We start from the raw sequence: 15,766 nt of genomic DNA, 5'->3' as shown, positions 1-15,766 counted from the left end.
CTCTGTAGAAAATAAGTACTGCGTGTCAGTGTGTCTTTGCTATCATAACGGGAAAAGTACACTTTGTGCGGCTCGAAACATGTAAAACTCATGTACCAATTCTCCTAATTAATCATGGGTGTGGTTAATTTTGATAGTCACATGAAATAACCTAATCAGAGCGTCTCTTACGTACCATTCCCTTTAAGAGTCAGGTGAGCTGTGACTTTGGCGGATTGCTATTTTAATGGTGCAGCTACCTGGATGTGTCCAACAAACTCTTCTCAGCAGAGGAAACTGAGCTGCTGGTTGATGCTGTGAAGGAGCTCCAGCAGCTCATTTACGGGAACAGCAACTTTATTTTATTTAGTATTCTGATTACTGTTGATGTAAAAGTTGGGTTTGTGCTGCTGTGTGTTCATATGTGTGGAATATGTGTGGGGTGTAGACTTGTGCCCCTAATTCTGTTAATGTCCTGCATATCTGAATAGGTTGTTGTGGAATCCCAGCTAAAAGAGAAAATTGTAAAACATTTAGCAACATCTTTAAAAGATGTTCTAGAAAGTTCTAGATCTAGAAAGTTTAAGCTGTAAAGTTACAGAAATAATGTTCCAGGAACGTTCTGAAAACAGGCTACAATAATGGTTTGTATTAGAATGTTTTTCAACATAAAGTTCCCAGCTAGATGAATACTAACATTATGGAAACTGGGGCTGTCAATGTTAGTGTTAACGCACGCGATTAATTTGGAATCAGTAATGCCTTATCAATTTTTTTTTACACAAATTAATTACAACAAATAAAAAAGGACCAGCAAGAAAATACTAGTTATGTCAACTGAATTTATTCATTTGAATCAGTCATATTTACATTTAAATATCCATAATGAAACATTTTTAATGGATTGGCACTCCTAGTTAAAATATAATTTCGACATATAACTGAATTAATTTAAGCATTAAAAGCTATTTGTATGTAGATAAGCTATTTCAGCTTTTTAAACTATTTCATTGATTACAAGTAACTTACTAAATGAATGGCTTTAAAACCTTATTTTTAGTTTTACAATTTAAATATAAATTTGAAAAAAAAACCAAGGGTAGACTTTTATGTTTTTATTTATTTGGTATTAACACATCCTCAGCAAATTAAACAATGTAACAATAATAAAAGCGCCATAAAAATAAACTCAAAAACAAGGTAAAAGCAGCAAAGAATAACAATCTGAAATATAAAAATACATAAACACATACAAATGTTGAGCAGTGTTAGAGTAACAGAAGCTCTGTGAATATAAATTCAAAAATGACATGAAATAATCAAACAAAAATAACAACATGAGTTATAGGAATGAGGAAATACAATTTATCACAATAATCATAAACAGTGTGATAAACTGTAGATGGATAAATCAGTTTGAACAGGTTTTTAGTCTATATTAGAAATTATTTATACAGCTTGTATTTCTAATACCTCTTAACTTCCCCAACACACACACACACAAACAAACATATACACACAATTACAAACACATATGCTCACACAAACATACACTCACAAAAAACAAACACACACAGGGTTATTCTATTTTACACAGAGTCACTGAAGAGCCAGTAAAGTCAAACCCAATCCCTGCATAGAGGGGCTGAGTGAATGTGGTGTAGAATGTGTGTAAGTGTGTGAGAGTGTGTGACGGTGTGTGTGAGGGTGAGGGTGTTTGTGAGTGTTCGGGTGAGAGTGTGGGTGTGTGTGCGAGAGTGTGTGAGGGTGAGGGTGTATCAGTGGAGACGCTGTAGAAGGACAGAATGCCGGCGGGACAGTCCACATACACTCCTACTCTCCTACAGCCGGAGGGAGGAGGGGGGAGAACAGTTCTGTTATTATTGTGAAGAATAGTGTATCTGTAATCAGAACAGTTCAGTCTCCAGGAGTTTATATTCCCTCCAAACCAACAATCTGATTCTGCTCCTTTCCTGCTGATGGTTTTATAACTCAGAGCTACAGCAGCTCCTCCTCCGCTCCACTCAGCCTCCCAGTAACAGCGTCCAGTAACTCCCTCTCTACTCAGAACCTGCGGATACACATCAAACCTCTCTGGATGATCAGGATACGACTGCAGCTCCTCTCTAAACTCCACCCTCCTGTTCTCCTCACTCAGAGAGAGATAAGGGTTGACTGTGTTTGGATCCAGTGTGAAATGACAGCCGTCTGAACACAAGAACACACATTACACACACTGCACTGATACAGAGAGAGAGAGAGAGAGAGAGTGTGTTTTTATGTGTGTATGCTTGTGTGTGCATTTGTGTGAGTTTATGTGTTTGTGTGAGTGTGTGTATGTTTGTGTGTTTGTGTGAGTGTGTGTTTGTACGAATGTTTGTGAGTGTGAATGTTTGGGTATTTATGTTTGTGTGCTTATCAGTGTTAATTTGTTGACGAATAATTTTTGTTGTAGTTTTCGTTAACGAAGCTTTATGGGATTTATATAGCTGACATTATTCATTTTACATTGCAAGGTAGGGAAATGCTTGTGTTATACTTAATTTATTAAACATTACAAGTAATCAGTTATTTTTATTAAGGAACATGATCTGTTCCAGAGTGCTTGGATTAAGACGTTTTTTTCTCTTGCTCAGAATTTCTCCAGCTTTGGAGAAAACTCTCTCACAGGGCACTGAGGTTGCTGGAATTGAGAGATATTTTTTTGTTAATTGAAACAAATGATGAAAGATGGCAGAGTGTCTGAGCCAGTCGTCCATAGGGTCTTCTCCTCTGGGCAGATATGAGACCAATCATTCTGATCTCAAACCAGCTGCTTGAACTAAAGTGCGGACTAAAACGCGCGAAAAGATTCTAAACGAATCGAAACTGCGTGACATAACGAAACCCGTTTTAGGAACAGTCACGTGGCTTTCCCCTTTTGATACGGACTTCGAAACAGTGTTTCGAAACACCATGATTCAAATGAATCGATTCAGTTCTATTTTGCGTTTCAAGTTTGACATCACTAGTTAACCAATCAGTACCGGTCTCTCCTGCAGCAGCGTTTGCGTGCTCAGATACAAACCCGGAAGTACAGACTCGTCTAAACTTATGGAGCTCAGCAGGGAGAAAAAAAGAGAGGAGAGGCAATATATTGTTGTGTTTTTCTCTGGTTATCGCACGCACTTTGCCGCTAGCATTAGCCACCTGCTATTGCGGAGGGTCGGCTCACCTAGCCGCTATGCTTGCCGCTTGTCTGGCGTGGATGTGTGGGCCTTCCGCTGCGTGTGATGGTGGAGGTGTGGGGGAATAAGGCACACAACAAGGTATAGTGCAGCTTAAAGCCCCACTAGGTAGGATTTCCTTGATTTTTTATCTTTTTAAAGAAGTAAAATTACAGCTTGAAACTCACTGCAGCGCTGCATTGAGGTGTAATAGGAGGTATAGCGATGCTCTCGTGTCTGTGCCGGAGCTCCTCTGAGCTCAAAGTTTTCCGTGGCGGCCGCGACCAACTCTCGCGAGAACTACAACGTGCTTTCAGACCATTAGTTCTAATGAAATGTTTATTACACTCTGCAACTGTAGGGGGAGCCAACGAGCACAAAATCTCAATCCTACCTAGTGCAGCTTTAACTGTTTAGTCAGGCCCACATCAGTGTCACTCTCCCATCTGTAATAGAGAACTCCTCTGTGCTGCTCAACTTGAGGCCAACACAGCCAGTACTTCCTGATGGCTGGGCTCTCAAGAGCAACTTGCTCTCGTCTGGGAACCTCTCCCATTTCCATCCACTGGTGGAGAACACCCAAACATGGGTCCTGCCTCTGCTTATCCTCCAACTCTTGCATACTGTATTAAGACATTCAGTTAGCTTCTGGGAATTCCTCATCTGGGTTCTGAGGGCCTGACAGTGAGCACAGGGCATTTTCTGGTGAGGCTGAGCTGACAACTGTCTTGATTTCTTGGCAACTCTTTACATGTCTGATGGCGAGTGGTACCACATCATCCAAATCAGCTTCAAATCTGGCCCACTGATCTTGTTGCCTCTGGCAGTGCGTACATCCACCACAGGGCAGTGCAGATAAGTCTCTTCCTGCTTGATAGCAGTCCCACTGTGATTGAACCACCTTTCTGGACAATGCATCCGCATTACCGTGTTGTGCCCCAGGACACTGAAATCTGGAAGTCGTACTGGCCTAACTCTTACAGCCACCTTTCCAACTGCCCTTCTGGATTTTTGAAACGGAATAGCCAAGAAAAACTGTTATGGTTGGTTCGAATTAGAAACCTTCGGCCCAGTAAATAGTGTCTCAACTGTCTCGTAAATTTCACCAATGCAAGCAATTCGCATTTTGTTACACAGTAGCATCTTTGGGTTTTCTGCAAGTGAGAGCTGGCATAGGCTATAACTTTTTCCTCCCCATGCTGAAACTGTGAGAGCACTGCCCCAATGCTGCAATTTGATGCGTCTGTGTCCAGGATGAAGGTACCTTGAGAGACGGGGTAAGTTAGTATGGGGGCTGTTGTCAGACGCTTTTTCATCTCCCAGAAGGCGGCTTCTAGGGCCTCCCACAGTGAAACTCAGTGCCTTTATTCAGAAGCTCATAAAGCGGGCTACAAATTTGGGAGACTGATTTAACAAAGCGGCGGTAATAGTTACATAATCCCAGAAATGTTTGGAGCTCTGAAGGGCTTTTGGGGCAATCCCAGTTGGTGATTTCCTGGACCAGCTTAGGATTAGGATGGATTCCCGCGCCACTGATGACATGGCCTAGGAACAGAACCTCCTCCTTTAGCAGGTGGCATTAAGATGGCTTCAGCTTCAGTCCATATTGCTTCATCCGTACGAAAAACACCTGTAGGTTTCTTAGGCTGTCGTCAATGTCTGTTCCAAGGACAATTACATCATCAAGCTAAATAAGTATGTTTCGCCACTGCAGCCCCCGAAGCACCACCTCCATGGCCCTCTGGATTGTGAAACGGCATCCGTATATACTCATAAAGGCCTTACTTGGTGACAAAGGCAGTCTTGCAACGATCCCGCTTGTGTACTTCAATCTGCCAATATCCACTTTGTTGGTCCAGGGTGGAATATAAGACTAGCTCCTTTAAAAGCAGTTTTTGAGCCTACTGCTCTGTTCAGACTATAATTTAACCATTCAAATGCTTTATGATCTGACTTCTAGAACAAATTTTAAATGTAAAATAGTTACAGTCAAATACCTACAATAATAATATACATTAAATCATATATAAATATAAATATATTTCAAATTCAAACATTAACAATATTACACAACTGGTTAATAAATGTTTCATTTCGAATAAGTGTATAGTTAATAATTCAAGAGAACTGATGAAAAAGCATTTACATTCACACCCTTTACATTTTAATCGACTAAATTGACTGTAGTTTTAGTCTACTGTATTCTTATAATATTTAGACTAAAACTAGACTAAAACTAAATACATTTCAGATTACTAAATTATGACTAAAACTAAATGCCATTTTCGTCACAAGATTATGACTAAAACTAAATCAAAATTTGTTGTCAAAATTAACACTGGTGCTTATATGAGTGGGTTTATGTGAGTGTGTTTGTGTGACTGTGTGTGTGTTTTGAGTGTATGTTCATGTATGTGTGATAACTTACATTTCTTAAGTCCTGGTTTCATTCTGATTACCCCTCCAGATTCCATTCTACACACACACAGACAGAGAGAGAGAAAACAGTGTAAACTCATTCTATCTTTATTCGCCCTCTTCCCAATTTCTTTTTTAATTCAATTATTTCAAAATTTTCAAATAATTAAATTTATTTTTGAGACAAACTTACAGTGGTATGAAAAAGTTTGAGCTCCCCTGATAATTTTCATGATTGTCCTTTATAAATCATTGGTTGCTTGGATCAGTAATTTCAGTTAAATATGTAGCAGATGAACACAGTGATAATTGAGAAGTGAAATTAAGTTTATAGGATTTACAGAAAGTGTGCAATAATTCTTTAGAGGTCTCTTTCCATCGTTTTTAAATTCATTTAAAACAGTCTAGTTGTGGTCTCTAGTATGAATGAAGGGGAGGCCGGCATGGATACCCTGCGACGGAGCGGATAACCACCACCAACCAACACAGCCGAGCGGCGTCGCTCCCAACCCCCATACACCCCCCGGCATTGATATAATTTCTTTCAGCCAAACAAACGATACTTATCTCTTTCCTCAGACTTGGTTTCAAAATAAACTTTAATGCGAATTTGATGCGAACGCGATACTTACAAAAGATAGCTAACAATAACTACCTCTTTCCATGAAATCCGATTTATACAGTTGATGACTTTTATTATACAGACTGTCATTTGCATCGACCATTTAGGAGAATCAGAGAAAAATACCATTTGCATAATAATTTGGAATGCAGTGCAGTGTTTTTAAACCCAGCTTTTGTACCTCATGAGTTTTTTTTTGTGTTTTTTATGTTTTACCATTGTAAGTTGGTGAATGAGTGTTTTGATAAGTTTATTTCTAAAAATGATTACTTGTTGCCCATTATGATATATATGATATATACTGTCCCGACGGACAGTTCTGGTAGAAACAAGAGAGTTGAGGTGCACATTGAATTCTGCCGTGATTTGGGCAGCCGTGGTTTGATGTTTTAAGTATATATACCCATATGTTATTAATCTATCCCTAGTATCTTGTGTAGTCTCCCTTATAATTTTACACTGTGATTTGAAGTCTCTATCCGGACAGTTTAACCACATTTTGATGCATTTTATTTACAATACAAAATATTTACATTTTATTTACACGTTTTAATTATATTTATGATATTGAAATATGTTGTAATATATTCATGGTTGGTTTTGTTTAATTTATCTATCCATTACTTATTGTGTTTAATCTAAAACTGTACCTGGTTAGTTAAATTAATTTAAGCAGTATTATTATATATATAAAAAAACTTGCACAGTCACATGGTGAATGTTGAACTGGAGAGGCAGAGAGGGAGTGTGTGCCTGCCTGTGCTGTGTGCAATGCTAACTCGGCTCCATGTCTTCTGCTCAGTTCCAGCAATAAATGAGAAGTCTGACTGTTCGTTGTGGTGTGGCTGTTCCCTGACTGTGTGAACACGTTTACATCTGCTCCATAAAACTGGTGCCATCACCCGAATCTTTTTGTTCAGTCGCAGCCGAGTGGCAGGGTCAAGCTGTGAGTTTGTGATGCCTGTAGTATTGCTTCGTAACGTCAGAGGATCCATGTAGCAAATGTAACAGCACAGCAAATGGACAGATTCTTCATTAGTCACACCTTATATTAACAGTCAGTTGCATTCATTGTTTTTTTCTGTGAAATAAACAATTTGTGTACTTTGTATGGGTTTAATGTTTCCCGTCTAAATACACATACCGTGGCTGGTAGAGGTCAGGAGACATTTAAATTATTCTCCCCACTGGTTGGAAGGGGCAGAGCATTGCACGTCAGATGAAACCATGGGTCTCCCACATTGGTTACAGTTGACCCAGGATAGCCCTTTAGGTTCAAGGGGTACCCCTCGTAACGTGCAAGTGATGCCAACATGTTCAGCTCCCAGGGATAATTACAGTGAAGTGACCCAGCAGTTGTGTGAGTTAATAGAGGAACTTGGGAGCCAGATTTGACCATTGCAAGTCAAATATTAGCCAAGACCAGTTACTTCTATGCCTCAACATTCTGCACTAGAGATACTGAAAGCCCCAACAATTCACTTGACCTCTCCAAGATAAGTTTAATTGTTAGCTCAGACATAAAAGAACCTCCCATGTTAAGAGGTGATGGTAATGACAAATACACTGTTCAGGAGTGGATAGATATTATGGAGCTATACCTAAGCAAAGGTAGTTGCCCTGTCACAGAAAGAGCAAAACAATTCTGACTTATCCTTTGGGTAGGGTTAAGAACATAGTGAAGGTAGTACTTAAGCGCAGCTCTGCCTTTAACACTGTAGTTCTGAGAAAATATATGATATGTAAAAATTGTTGATTTCCATGCCACACGGCCCAAAGACAAGGAGAGCCCTGTTGACTACTGTGTCAGGATAATTGCCACTGCAGAGCGGGCCTCCAAATATGTACAGTGCAATGGGGTGGAACAGAGAACATCAACGACAATTTTACAGTGTGCATCATCAATATGGATGTTAAAGTCACCCAAAAGAAGGACAGAAGGTGAAAGTGCACTAAGTTGGCTAAGAAAATGAGAAAAATCTGAGAGGAAGGAGGAGACTGGCTTGGGTGGGCGATAGACCACGGCAGTGACCAGAGGACTAGGCCCTGACAATTTAAATGCAATGTGCTCAAAGGAAGGAGCAACAGCAATAGATACAGCAGCTAATTTAATATTGGCCCTGTATACTACAGCAACACCACCACCTTGCCCCTCTATACGAGGTCTATCAGTATAGGAATATCCTGTAGGAGTTGTCTGGTTAAGTGCAAAATAGTGAAAGGGTTTGTGCCAAGTTTCAGTGAGACAGAAAATGTCTAGTTTAATGTCAGAGATAAACTCACTTAGTACAGGACGTTTGTGTTAACTGAACGGGCATTTTGTAATGAGGGAGAAACAATTATAATATCATATAATGATATGAGGGGGAAACAATGTTTTGCCTGTTTTGATGTCAGACACCAGCAACAACTATCCCCATGCTACTCCACCTACCTTACAGCCCAAACCAGTGCCACACATCCAAGGAAACTAGCATACTCGCATTTGGGAGGGGACAATGTGAGTGAAAAAGGCCAAACCCTCAGTATTGATGATGCGCTAACACAAGTGCCATTTTGTTTTAAAATGTAATAAAACTGGAAAAAGCAGATAGCTTTGTAGTAAACGACCAGACATTTTAGTAAGGGACCAGATTTCCCTGGGAGCTCTGTTAGATAGCAGGTCCATGGCTTGTACAATGAATTAGGAAGCAGGACAAAAGTTCAAGAGTTCAGGGATCATACTACAACCCAGCGAACCATGCACAGCTATCAAACTTGTAGGCTGTGGTGGAGCTCATGTTCAGCCAAAGTGCATCTATGAAATAGAAATAGAAATGTATGGCCATGCAGTCACTGTTCCTATGCTAGTCATCTCTAGGAAATGTGACCAAATAATTCTGGGCACCAATGTAATCAAGTACATTCTCAATCAGCTTGCTACTGGCGTGTTCTCAGCCAGCCTTAATGTTCAGGAGAGACCAAAACTGAGCAGTTCCTCAATATGCTATCTGGCCTACACAGATGGACACTATCATAAGCTTAGGCAGGTGCTCTTAAAAATGGAGGAGTGTAAGATAATTCACAAATCTTCCAGTGAGTGGGCCTCATGATGGGTGTGTTTGGCGACCAAAATTTCCACACTTTACTCTGCTACTTGGATGATCTCCTTGTGGTCACGCCCAAAAAAGATGAAGCCCTAAACAGACTTGAACTGGTCTTTAATAGGTTAAGTGCTCATGTCCTAGAACTAGCACCTAAGAAGTGTCACCAATTGTGACAGAGTGTGAAGTTTTCTGGGGCATATTATTTATGAGAATGTAATAGCAACTTATACCAACAAGGTCAGAGCAATTCCCATGATTACAGAAGCTGACCTTGTGATGTAGGATGACATCACTTCACCACAGAGAAAGATCAAGGCATTTCTTGGCATGGTATTGTATTATCAGCGATTTATACAAAATTGCACTTGTATAGCTAAGCCCCTGTTTGGTTGAATGGTGCATAAAAGGTAGGAATAATAATGGATGCAGACAATCTGCATTCAGAAAACTAAGCCCCAGTCATAGGAAAAAAGAGCATGGCAAAGCTTTTGAAAGTCTGAAATTAGCACTCTTGGAATCTGTAGTTCTTGCCCACCCTGACTTCAACTGATCATCCATCCTGTCTCTGGGGGCCTCAGCTGATGGCTTGGGAACTGTGGTCTCGCAGGTCTCTGAAGGTGAGACAAAATCCCGGCCCTTAGCTTTCACTAGCAAGTCTCTCATTCGTGCTCAAAGAAAAAACCCTGCCCATTGCTTGGATTGTTTGGCTCTAATGTGCTCCGTATATGACAAGTTTAGTCACTGGCTAAAAGGGCACGCTTTCACTGTCTGGACAGACAACAATCCTTTGATTTTACTCATGCTCATGCTAAGAGGTTGGTGACTGAACCATATGCAGCTCTGCAGGTACAAGCACAACACATCAAAGGGAATGCCCAGTGCCAAGTTGTACAACCTTTGTCACCCCACCAAGATAAAACACATTGCTTATTATTCTGTAATGAGGGTGACTTCATCTGATCCGACCTGGTCCAGCTGGGCGTGGCTATGAGGGCACTACACACTCCACTTCATGCGCAGGTGCCGTGTTCCCATTACTTATCACCCCTTCACCTGCAGACCAGCTTCCTGCATAAAGAAGACAACAACGTCTTTTTTTTTTTGCCCCATTCTGGCTACCCCTTAGTCTTAGGCTACACCTGGCTCGAACGCCACGACCCAGTCATCTCATGGGGTTCCCGGGAGTAAGTGTCCTGGGACCTCATGTACTAAGACTTGCGTGGACTTCCTACTAAAATGTTCCGTACGCTCACACCTGCAAAGTTCCGTATGCACAAACAAATCCGGATTTATCAAACCGTGCGTAGGCAGAATCCCACACACTTTCTCTTAGTACAACACAATCAACTTGAAATCAAGCGCAAGTGCACGAAAAATTCACACCTGCCATGTCTCCTGCCTCAATTACGCAGAGTATAATGTTATAGTAATAATAATAATAATAATAATAATAATATGCTAGAGTATAACGTGCAAGTCAAGAAAGAAAAGTGTCGCAAGACGCGTAGCGCAATAACTAATAATTACCCATGTTTTAAATGTATTATTCTAAAATGGATAATAAATGCTTTCATTTAAATGCTTTAAATGAGTTGCTTACCAAGAGGCCACCCGTCACGCACTCAGCTTGTTTTCTTATCCTCTTATGTTCTTGGAAATCTAAAACGGCTTATAAGCCAGTCATCATCATGGGCCAAAAATAATGTTCATGGAAAATGCGCTCTCAATGAATTCGGGCCAATGCTGCCACCTCCAACAACTCCAGAACAAACTTTTATGCATGTTTATATAATCTAGGCTAAGTGGAAACACGTTGAACGATTATTTCAGCAAGCCAATGAAACTGTCTGATTAATTTACTTTATTTTACCCAATAATGGCTTACTACAATGTCTGCATAAAGGATATCTTAATAGTTGTAATTTCAATTAATCGCCTCTAAGTGTCTCCAAATTACAAAAACAAAATACATACGCACAAAAAAAAATGCGCACACACGAAACGAAAGTGCCGTGGGGGAACGCATTTTCTCACGTTCAAGTCAAATTTAGTACATCTGACCGTGAGCGTGAAATATGGTGTACGCAATGTTTTTGTGCGTACGCACCTCTAGTACATGAGGCCCCTGGGCCCCCTATTGCTTAGAAAATTGCCTTATCACAGCCCAAGTTACCCTAGCTTCCACCACTATAGAAAGTCCCATATGATAAACCCCTGTTACCATTTCTTCAAAGTTTTCAGACCTTTTAGAGGTGTTTAGCCCCGTAAAAGCTACCATACTTCCTCCACATAGACACTGATTGCGATATCAACCTGTTGAAGGTGCTACACTGCCCAAGACTCGAGTTTATCCCCTGACACGTGAGGAGGAGAAAGCCATGGATGATTATGTTACTGAAGCCCTAGCTCAAGGTACATCAGTCCTTCTAAGTCCCCAGTAGGTTCAGGTTTCTTCTTTGTAAAGAAAAAGCAGGATTCAGGCCTGCACAGATTATTGTGGTCTTAACGCTATCACAAAAACATTTGCATACCAACTTCCACTCATCCCAGTAACCCTTGAACAGCTTCGGGGCCACTATGTATACCTTGTAATGAATTATGGCTTCTGTAATGCCCCATCAGTATTCCAGAGTTCATTAATGACATTTTCCACAACGTTAGGTCGCTTTGTTATCTCATTTATAGATGATATTCTAATCTATTCACCCGACTTTACCACCCACGTTGCTCACGTCTGTCAGGTAATCCAGAGACTCCTTGATAACACCCTCTTCGCTAAAGCTGAAAAATGTGAATTTCATCTAGATTGAGTCACCTTCCTAGGTTACGTCATTAGTTCCTCAGGCGTCACCATGAATGATGACAACACTTCCTTGGCTTCACCAACTTCTGTAGAAGATTCATACGTAACTTCAGTGCTATCGCAAAAGTGTTCTTTCGTCCTTTACTTCTCTTTTTTCCTTTCTAAACAGAACACACTTGGGGGTCCGCTGTTAGTCACATGGCTCCATAATATATCTGGCTAAATTACACTAGCCTAAAATGGCAAAATGGTTGAATGTAATGGAATACAGTAAAAATATAAAATCTCACTACTTTTCTTCCAAATGAAATACTAACATTTCAAAATGCCTGGTTTTATACTGTAACAATGCAATGAGATCAAAACAAATGTGGTTTCAATGGAAGTCAATGGGGCATTTTTGGACTCGAATAATGCAATCAAATCAGTTTTGTTTCTAATCTTTGACATATACAAGACTCTACCCATCTACTATTCAGTATATGGAAATAATTAAAATTGTTTTTTTTTATGAAGAATTTATAATTAATGTAATTAAACTGCCATTTAAATGGTTACAATCCTGGAAATTATTAAATATTTGATCATTTTGATCAATACTGATGTTTATTAAGTGATTTATGAAAAAAAGCAACAAAAAAAGACAAATGAAGATTTTATGGCTGATTTTGTGTGTGTACATTTTTGCCACAAAGGTGTCCAGAGGAATTTGAAATCTGGCACTGCATAAAAATAAAAAAATGCAATCAAAACAATTTTGTTGCAAATCTTTGACCTATCCAAGACTCTAATTACCACCTATGCCCCATCTGTATACTGTTTGTTTTATGTGAAATAGTCTTTTTTTTTTTTTGCAAAATATTGCAATCATTCTAATAATTAAACTGTAATGTAAAGAGTTAAAATTATTGAAATTATTCCATGTTTGGTAGTTTTGACTAGATCTGAAATTGATTTATGAAAAAAAGCAAATTAAATATTGATTTGTGTATAAAACTTGTCACTAGTACAAGGTAGTTAATTACCGTTTTAATAATAACATCTTTAAAATGAGGTATTTGAGATTGTACATGTTTACATATAGAAACTGCTATATGGCAAATTTGTCAGCTTTTCATATTTTCACTATTCACCTTAACTGCAAAAAATATGGAGGTTGTTTTTACACTGTTTTCAATATCAAAACTACATGCAAGATTGAAGGGAGCTGCTAGCTGAATTAAACTTCTTTTGGTTTAAACAGGTTGTCACACACTAGACCAATAACATATAAATTCTCCACTTTTACCATTATAGCTTACCAACACACAATCCCACACCACAGTACAGTGTTCATACCTGACTGTGTAGCCTGCATCTTCTGGTCTAGCAGAAAACAGCTGTTGTCCTGACTCTCCTGGGTGGTTGAAGGTCAGGTCCAGTTCCTTCAGGTGGGAGGGTTTTGAACTCAGAGCTGCAGCCAAAGAAGAACAGCCTTTCCCTGTGACCATACAACCAGATAATCTGAAGAGAAAGAGGTCATGGAGTCAAGTTGAGAGAAAGGAAAATTCTATTACATTACATTTAGAATTCAGGCAGCAGAAAGTCCATTTTAACAATTGTTTATCATTTGATACTACAGCAAATTGTACATTCTAAAAGCACATTAAATATTCTTTAGGTTACACATTCAGAGTAAAATGTATTAAAAGCTTCAACAATATAAACCACTCAAACATAATATTATTACTGTCTTATTATTAGTGTCTTTTACAGTGTATATGGTCCAGGGACCACTGATGAAAGCTGAATAACCACTCCGTGGTGGTCCTGACCATTGAGGAACAGAGTGAAAGAAGGATGATAAAGTCTGTTAAATGCTGTTATATGCTTAGTAGAGATTTAAAAAGATCATAATGCATGTAGAAAGGAGCTGATCATATTGTTGTTCTTGTTTGATGTATAGAGTTTAAGAGTTTGTATAGGGTGGGAAATTAAAGGAAAATAATTAAAGAATCCAACCAAGTCCAACAATATCACTTTATAAAAGTGTGACATTAAACTGGTTCAACAATATTTATCATTTAGTAATGAAGTGAGAAAGGTACTAACCTGAGAATCTGCAGTTTACAGTGTGAACTCTTCAGACCTCCAGAGAGCAGCTCCACTCCTGAATCCTGCAGGTCATTGTTACTGATGTCCAGCTCTTTCAGGGTGGAACTTTCCTCATTTACAACTGATGCCAGATTTTCACATGCCTTTACCCCAAGATTACACATAGCTAGCCTGCAGAGTGAGGGTAAAGAAAGTGATTAGAGTAAAGTCAAAGTGGGCTTTTGGTGAAGTATATTTCAGTGCAGAAAGTTTCCTAGTGAGATCACTGTAATCTACTATGCAAGTGTTGTTGGTAGCCATTTAACACAATTCCTGTTATTTAGTACTTATTGATACTTTTTGGTCATGAGGAAGAACCACTTACAGAAACGAACAAATTCAATTTAGTCCTGTGTTTTTGTTGCATGATAGTATCAGGGTAATTAAAAAAAACATACTGTATAAGAAGAACTTGACATAGTAGACTGTTCACTACTAGTTTAATGTTTACCTTTCAATAATATGAGAAGGGAGTTACTGACCTGAGAATCTGCAGTTTACAGTTTGAACTCTTCAGACCAGCAGAGAGCAGCTCCCCTCCTGAATCCCGTAGGTCATTGTTACTGAGGTCCAGCTCTTTCAGAGTGGAACTTTCTACGTTTACAACTGATGCCAGATTTTCACATGCCTTTACCCCAAGATTACACATAGCTAGCCTGCAGAGTAAGGGTAAAGAAAGTGATTAGAGTAAAGTCAAAGTGGGCTTTTGGTGAAGTGTGTTTCAAAGCAGAAAGTTTCCTGGTGAGATCACTGTAATCTAGTATGCAAGTGTAGTTGGTAGCCATTTAACACACTTCCTGTTATTTAGTACTTATTGATACTTTATGGTCATGAGGAAGAACCACTTACAGAAACAAACAGATTCAATTTAGTCCTGTATTTTTGTTGCATGATAGTATCAGGGTAATTAAAAAAACATACTGTATAAGAAGAACTTGACTTAGGAGGCCGTTCCCTACTAGTTTAATGTTTACCTTTCAATAATATGAGAAGGGAGTTACTGACCTGAGAATCTGCAGTTTACAGTTTGAACTCTTCAGACCAGCAGAGAGCAGCTCCCCTCCTGAATCCCGTAGGTCATTGTTACTGAGGTCCAGCTCTTTCAGAGTGGAACTTTCTACGTTTACAACTGATGCCAGATTTTCACATGCCTTTACCCCAAGATTACACATAACTAGCCTGCAGAGTAAGGGTAAAGAAAGTGATTAGAGTAAAGTCAAAGTGGGCTTTTGGTGAAGTGTGTTTCAGAGCAGAAAGTTTCCTGGTGAGATCACTTTAATCTAGTATGCAAGTGTAGTTGGTAGCCATTTAACACACTTCCTGTTATTTAGTACTTATTGATACTTAATGGTCATGAGGAAGAACCACTTACAGAAACGAACAAATTCAATTTAGTCCTGTGTTTTTGTTGCATGATAGTATCAGGGTAATTTAAAAAAAACTGTATAAGAACTTGACTTAGTAGACTGTTCACTACTAGTTTAATGTTTACCTTTCAGTAATATTAGAAGGGAGGTAC

At 39.2% G+C, this 15,766-nt stretch overlaps 1 protein-coding gene across 18 annotated transcripts in view; it reads right to left on the bottom strand.

The window, feature by feature from the left end:
• The window catches only part of LOC103042144 (NACHT, LRR and PYD domains-containing protein 12-like), a 224,589-nt gene that overhangs the window by 102,435 nt on the left and 106,388 nt on the right, over positions 1 to 15,766 (bottom strand). For 6 of the 18 annotated variants that reach the window (XM_049468320.1, XM_049468318.1, XM_049468321.1 and 3 more), the window contains 2 exons: positions 14,730 to 14,903; positions 14,206 to 14,379 (listed from right to left, as the gene is read on the bottom strand). The exons of 8 other annotated variants lie outside the window; for them this stretch is intronic. In XM_049468320.1, coding sequence (XP_049324277.1) covers positions 14,206 to 14,379; positions 14,730 to 14,903 — 348 coding nt within the window. Of the gene's footprint in view, positions 1 to 1,493; positions 2,188 to 5,613; positions 5,661 to 13,452; positions 13,618 to 14,205; positions 14,380 to 14,729; positions 14,904 to 15,766 lie in introns of those variants that run through there. 4 more of the 18 variants (XM_049468326.1, XM_049468330.1, XM_049468349.1 and 1 more) reach the window with 3 other exon arrangements.

This window comes from Astyanax mexicanus, chromosome 1 (assembly GCF_023375975.1).
Source record: "Astyanax mexicanus isolate ESR-SI-001 chromosome 1, AstMex3_surface, whole genome shotgun sequence".
Classification (NCBI taxonomy): Eukaryota; Metazoa; Chordata; class Actinopteri; order Characiformes; family Acestrorhamphidae; genus Astyanax; species Astyanax mexicanus.
The sequence above is the reverse complement of the archived record's forward strand: the minus strand, read 5'-3'. Positions and strand labels throughout refer to the sequence as shown.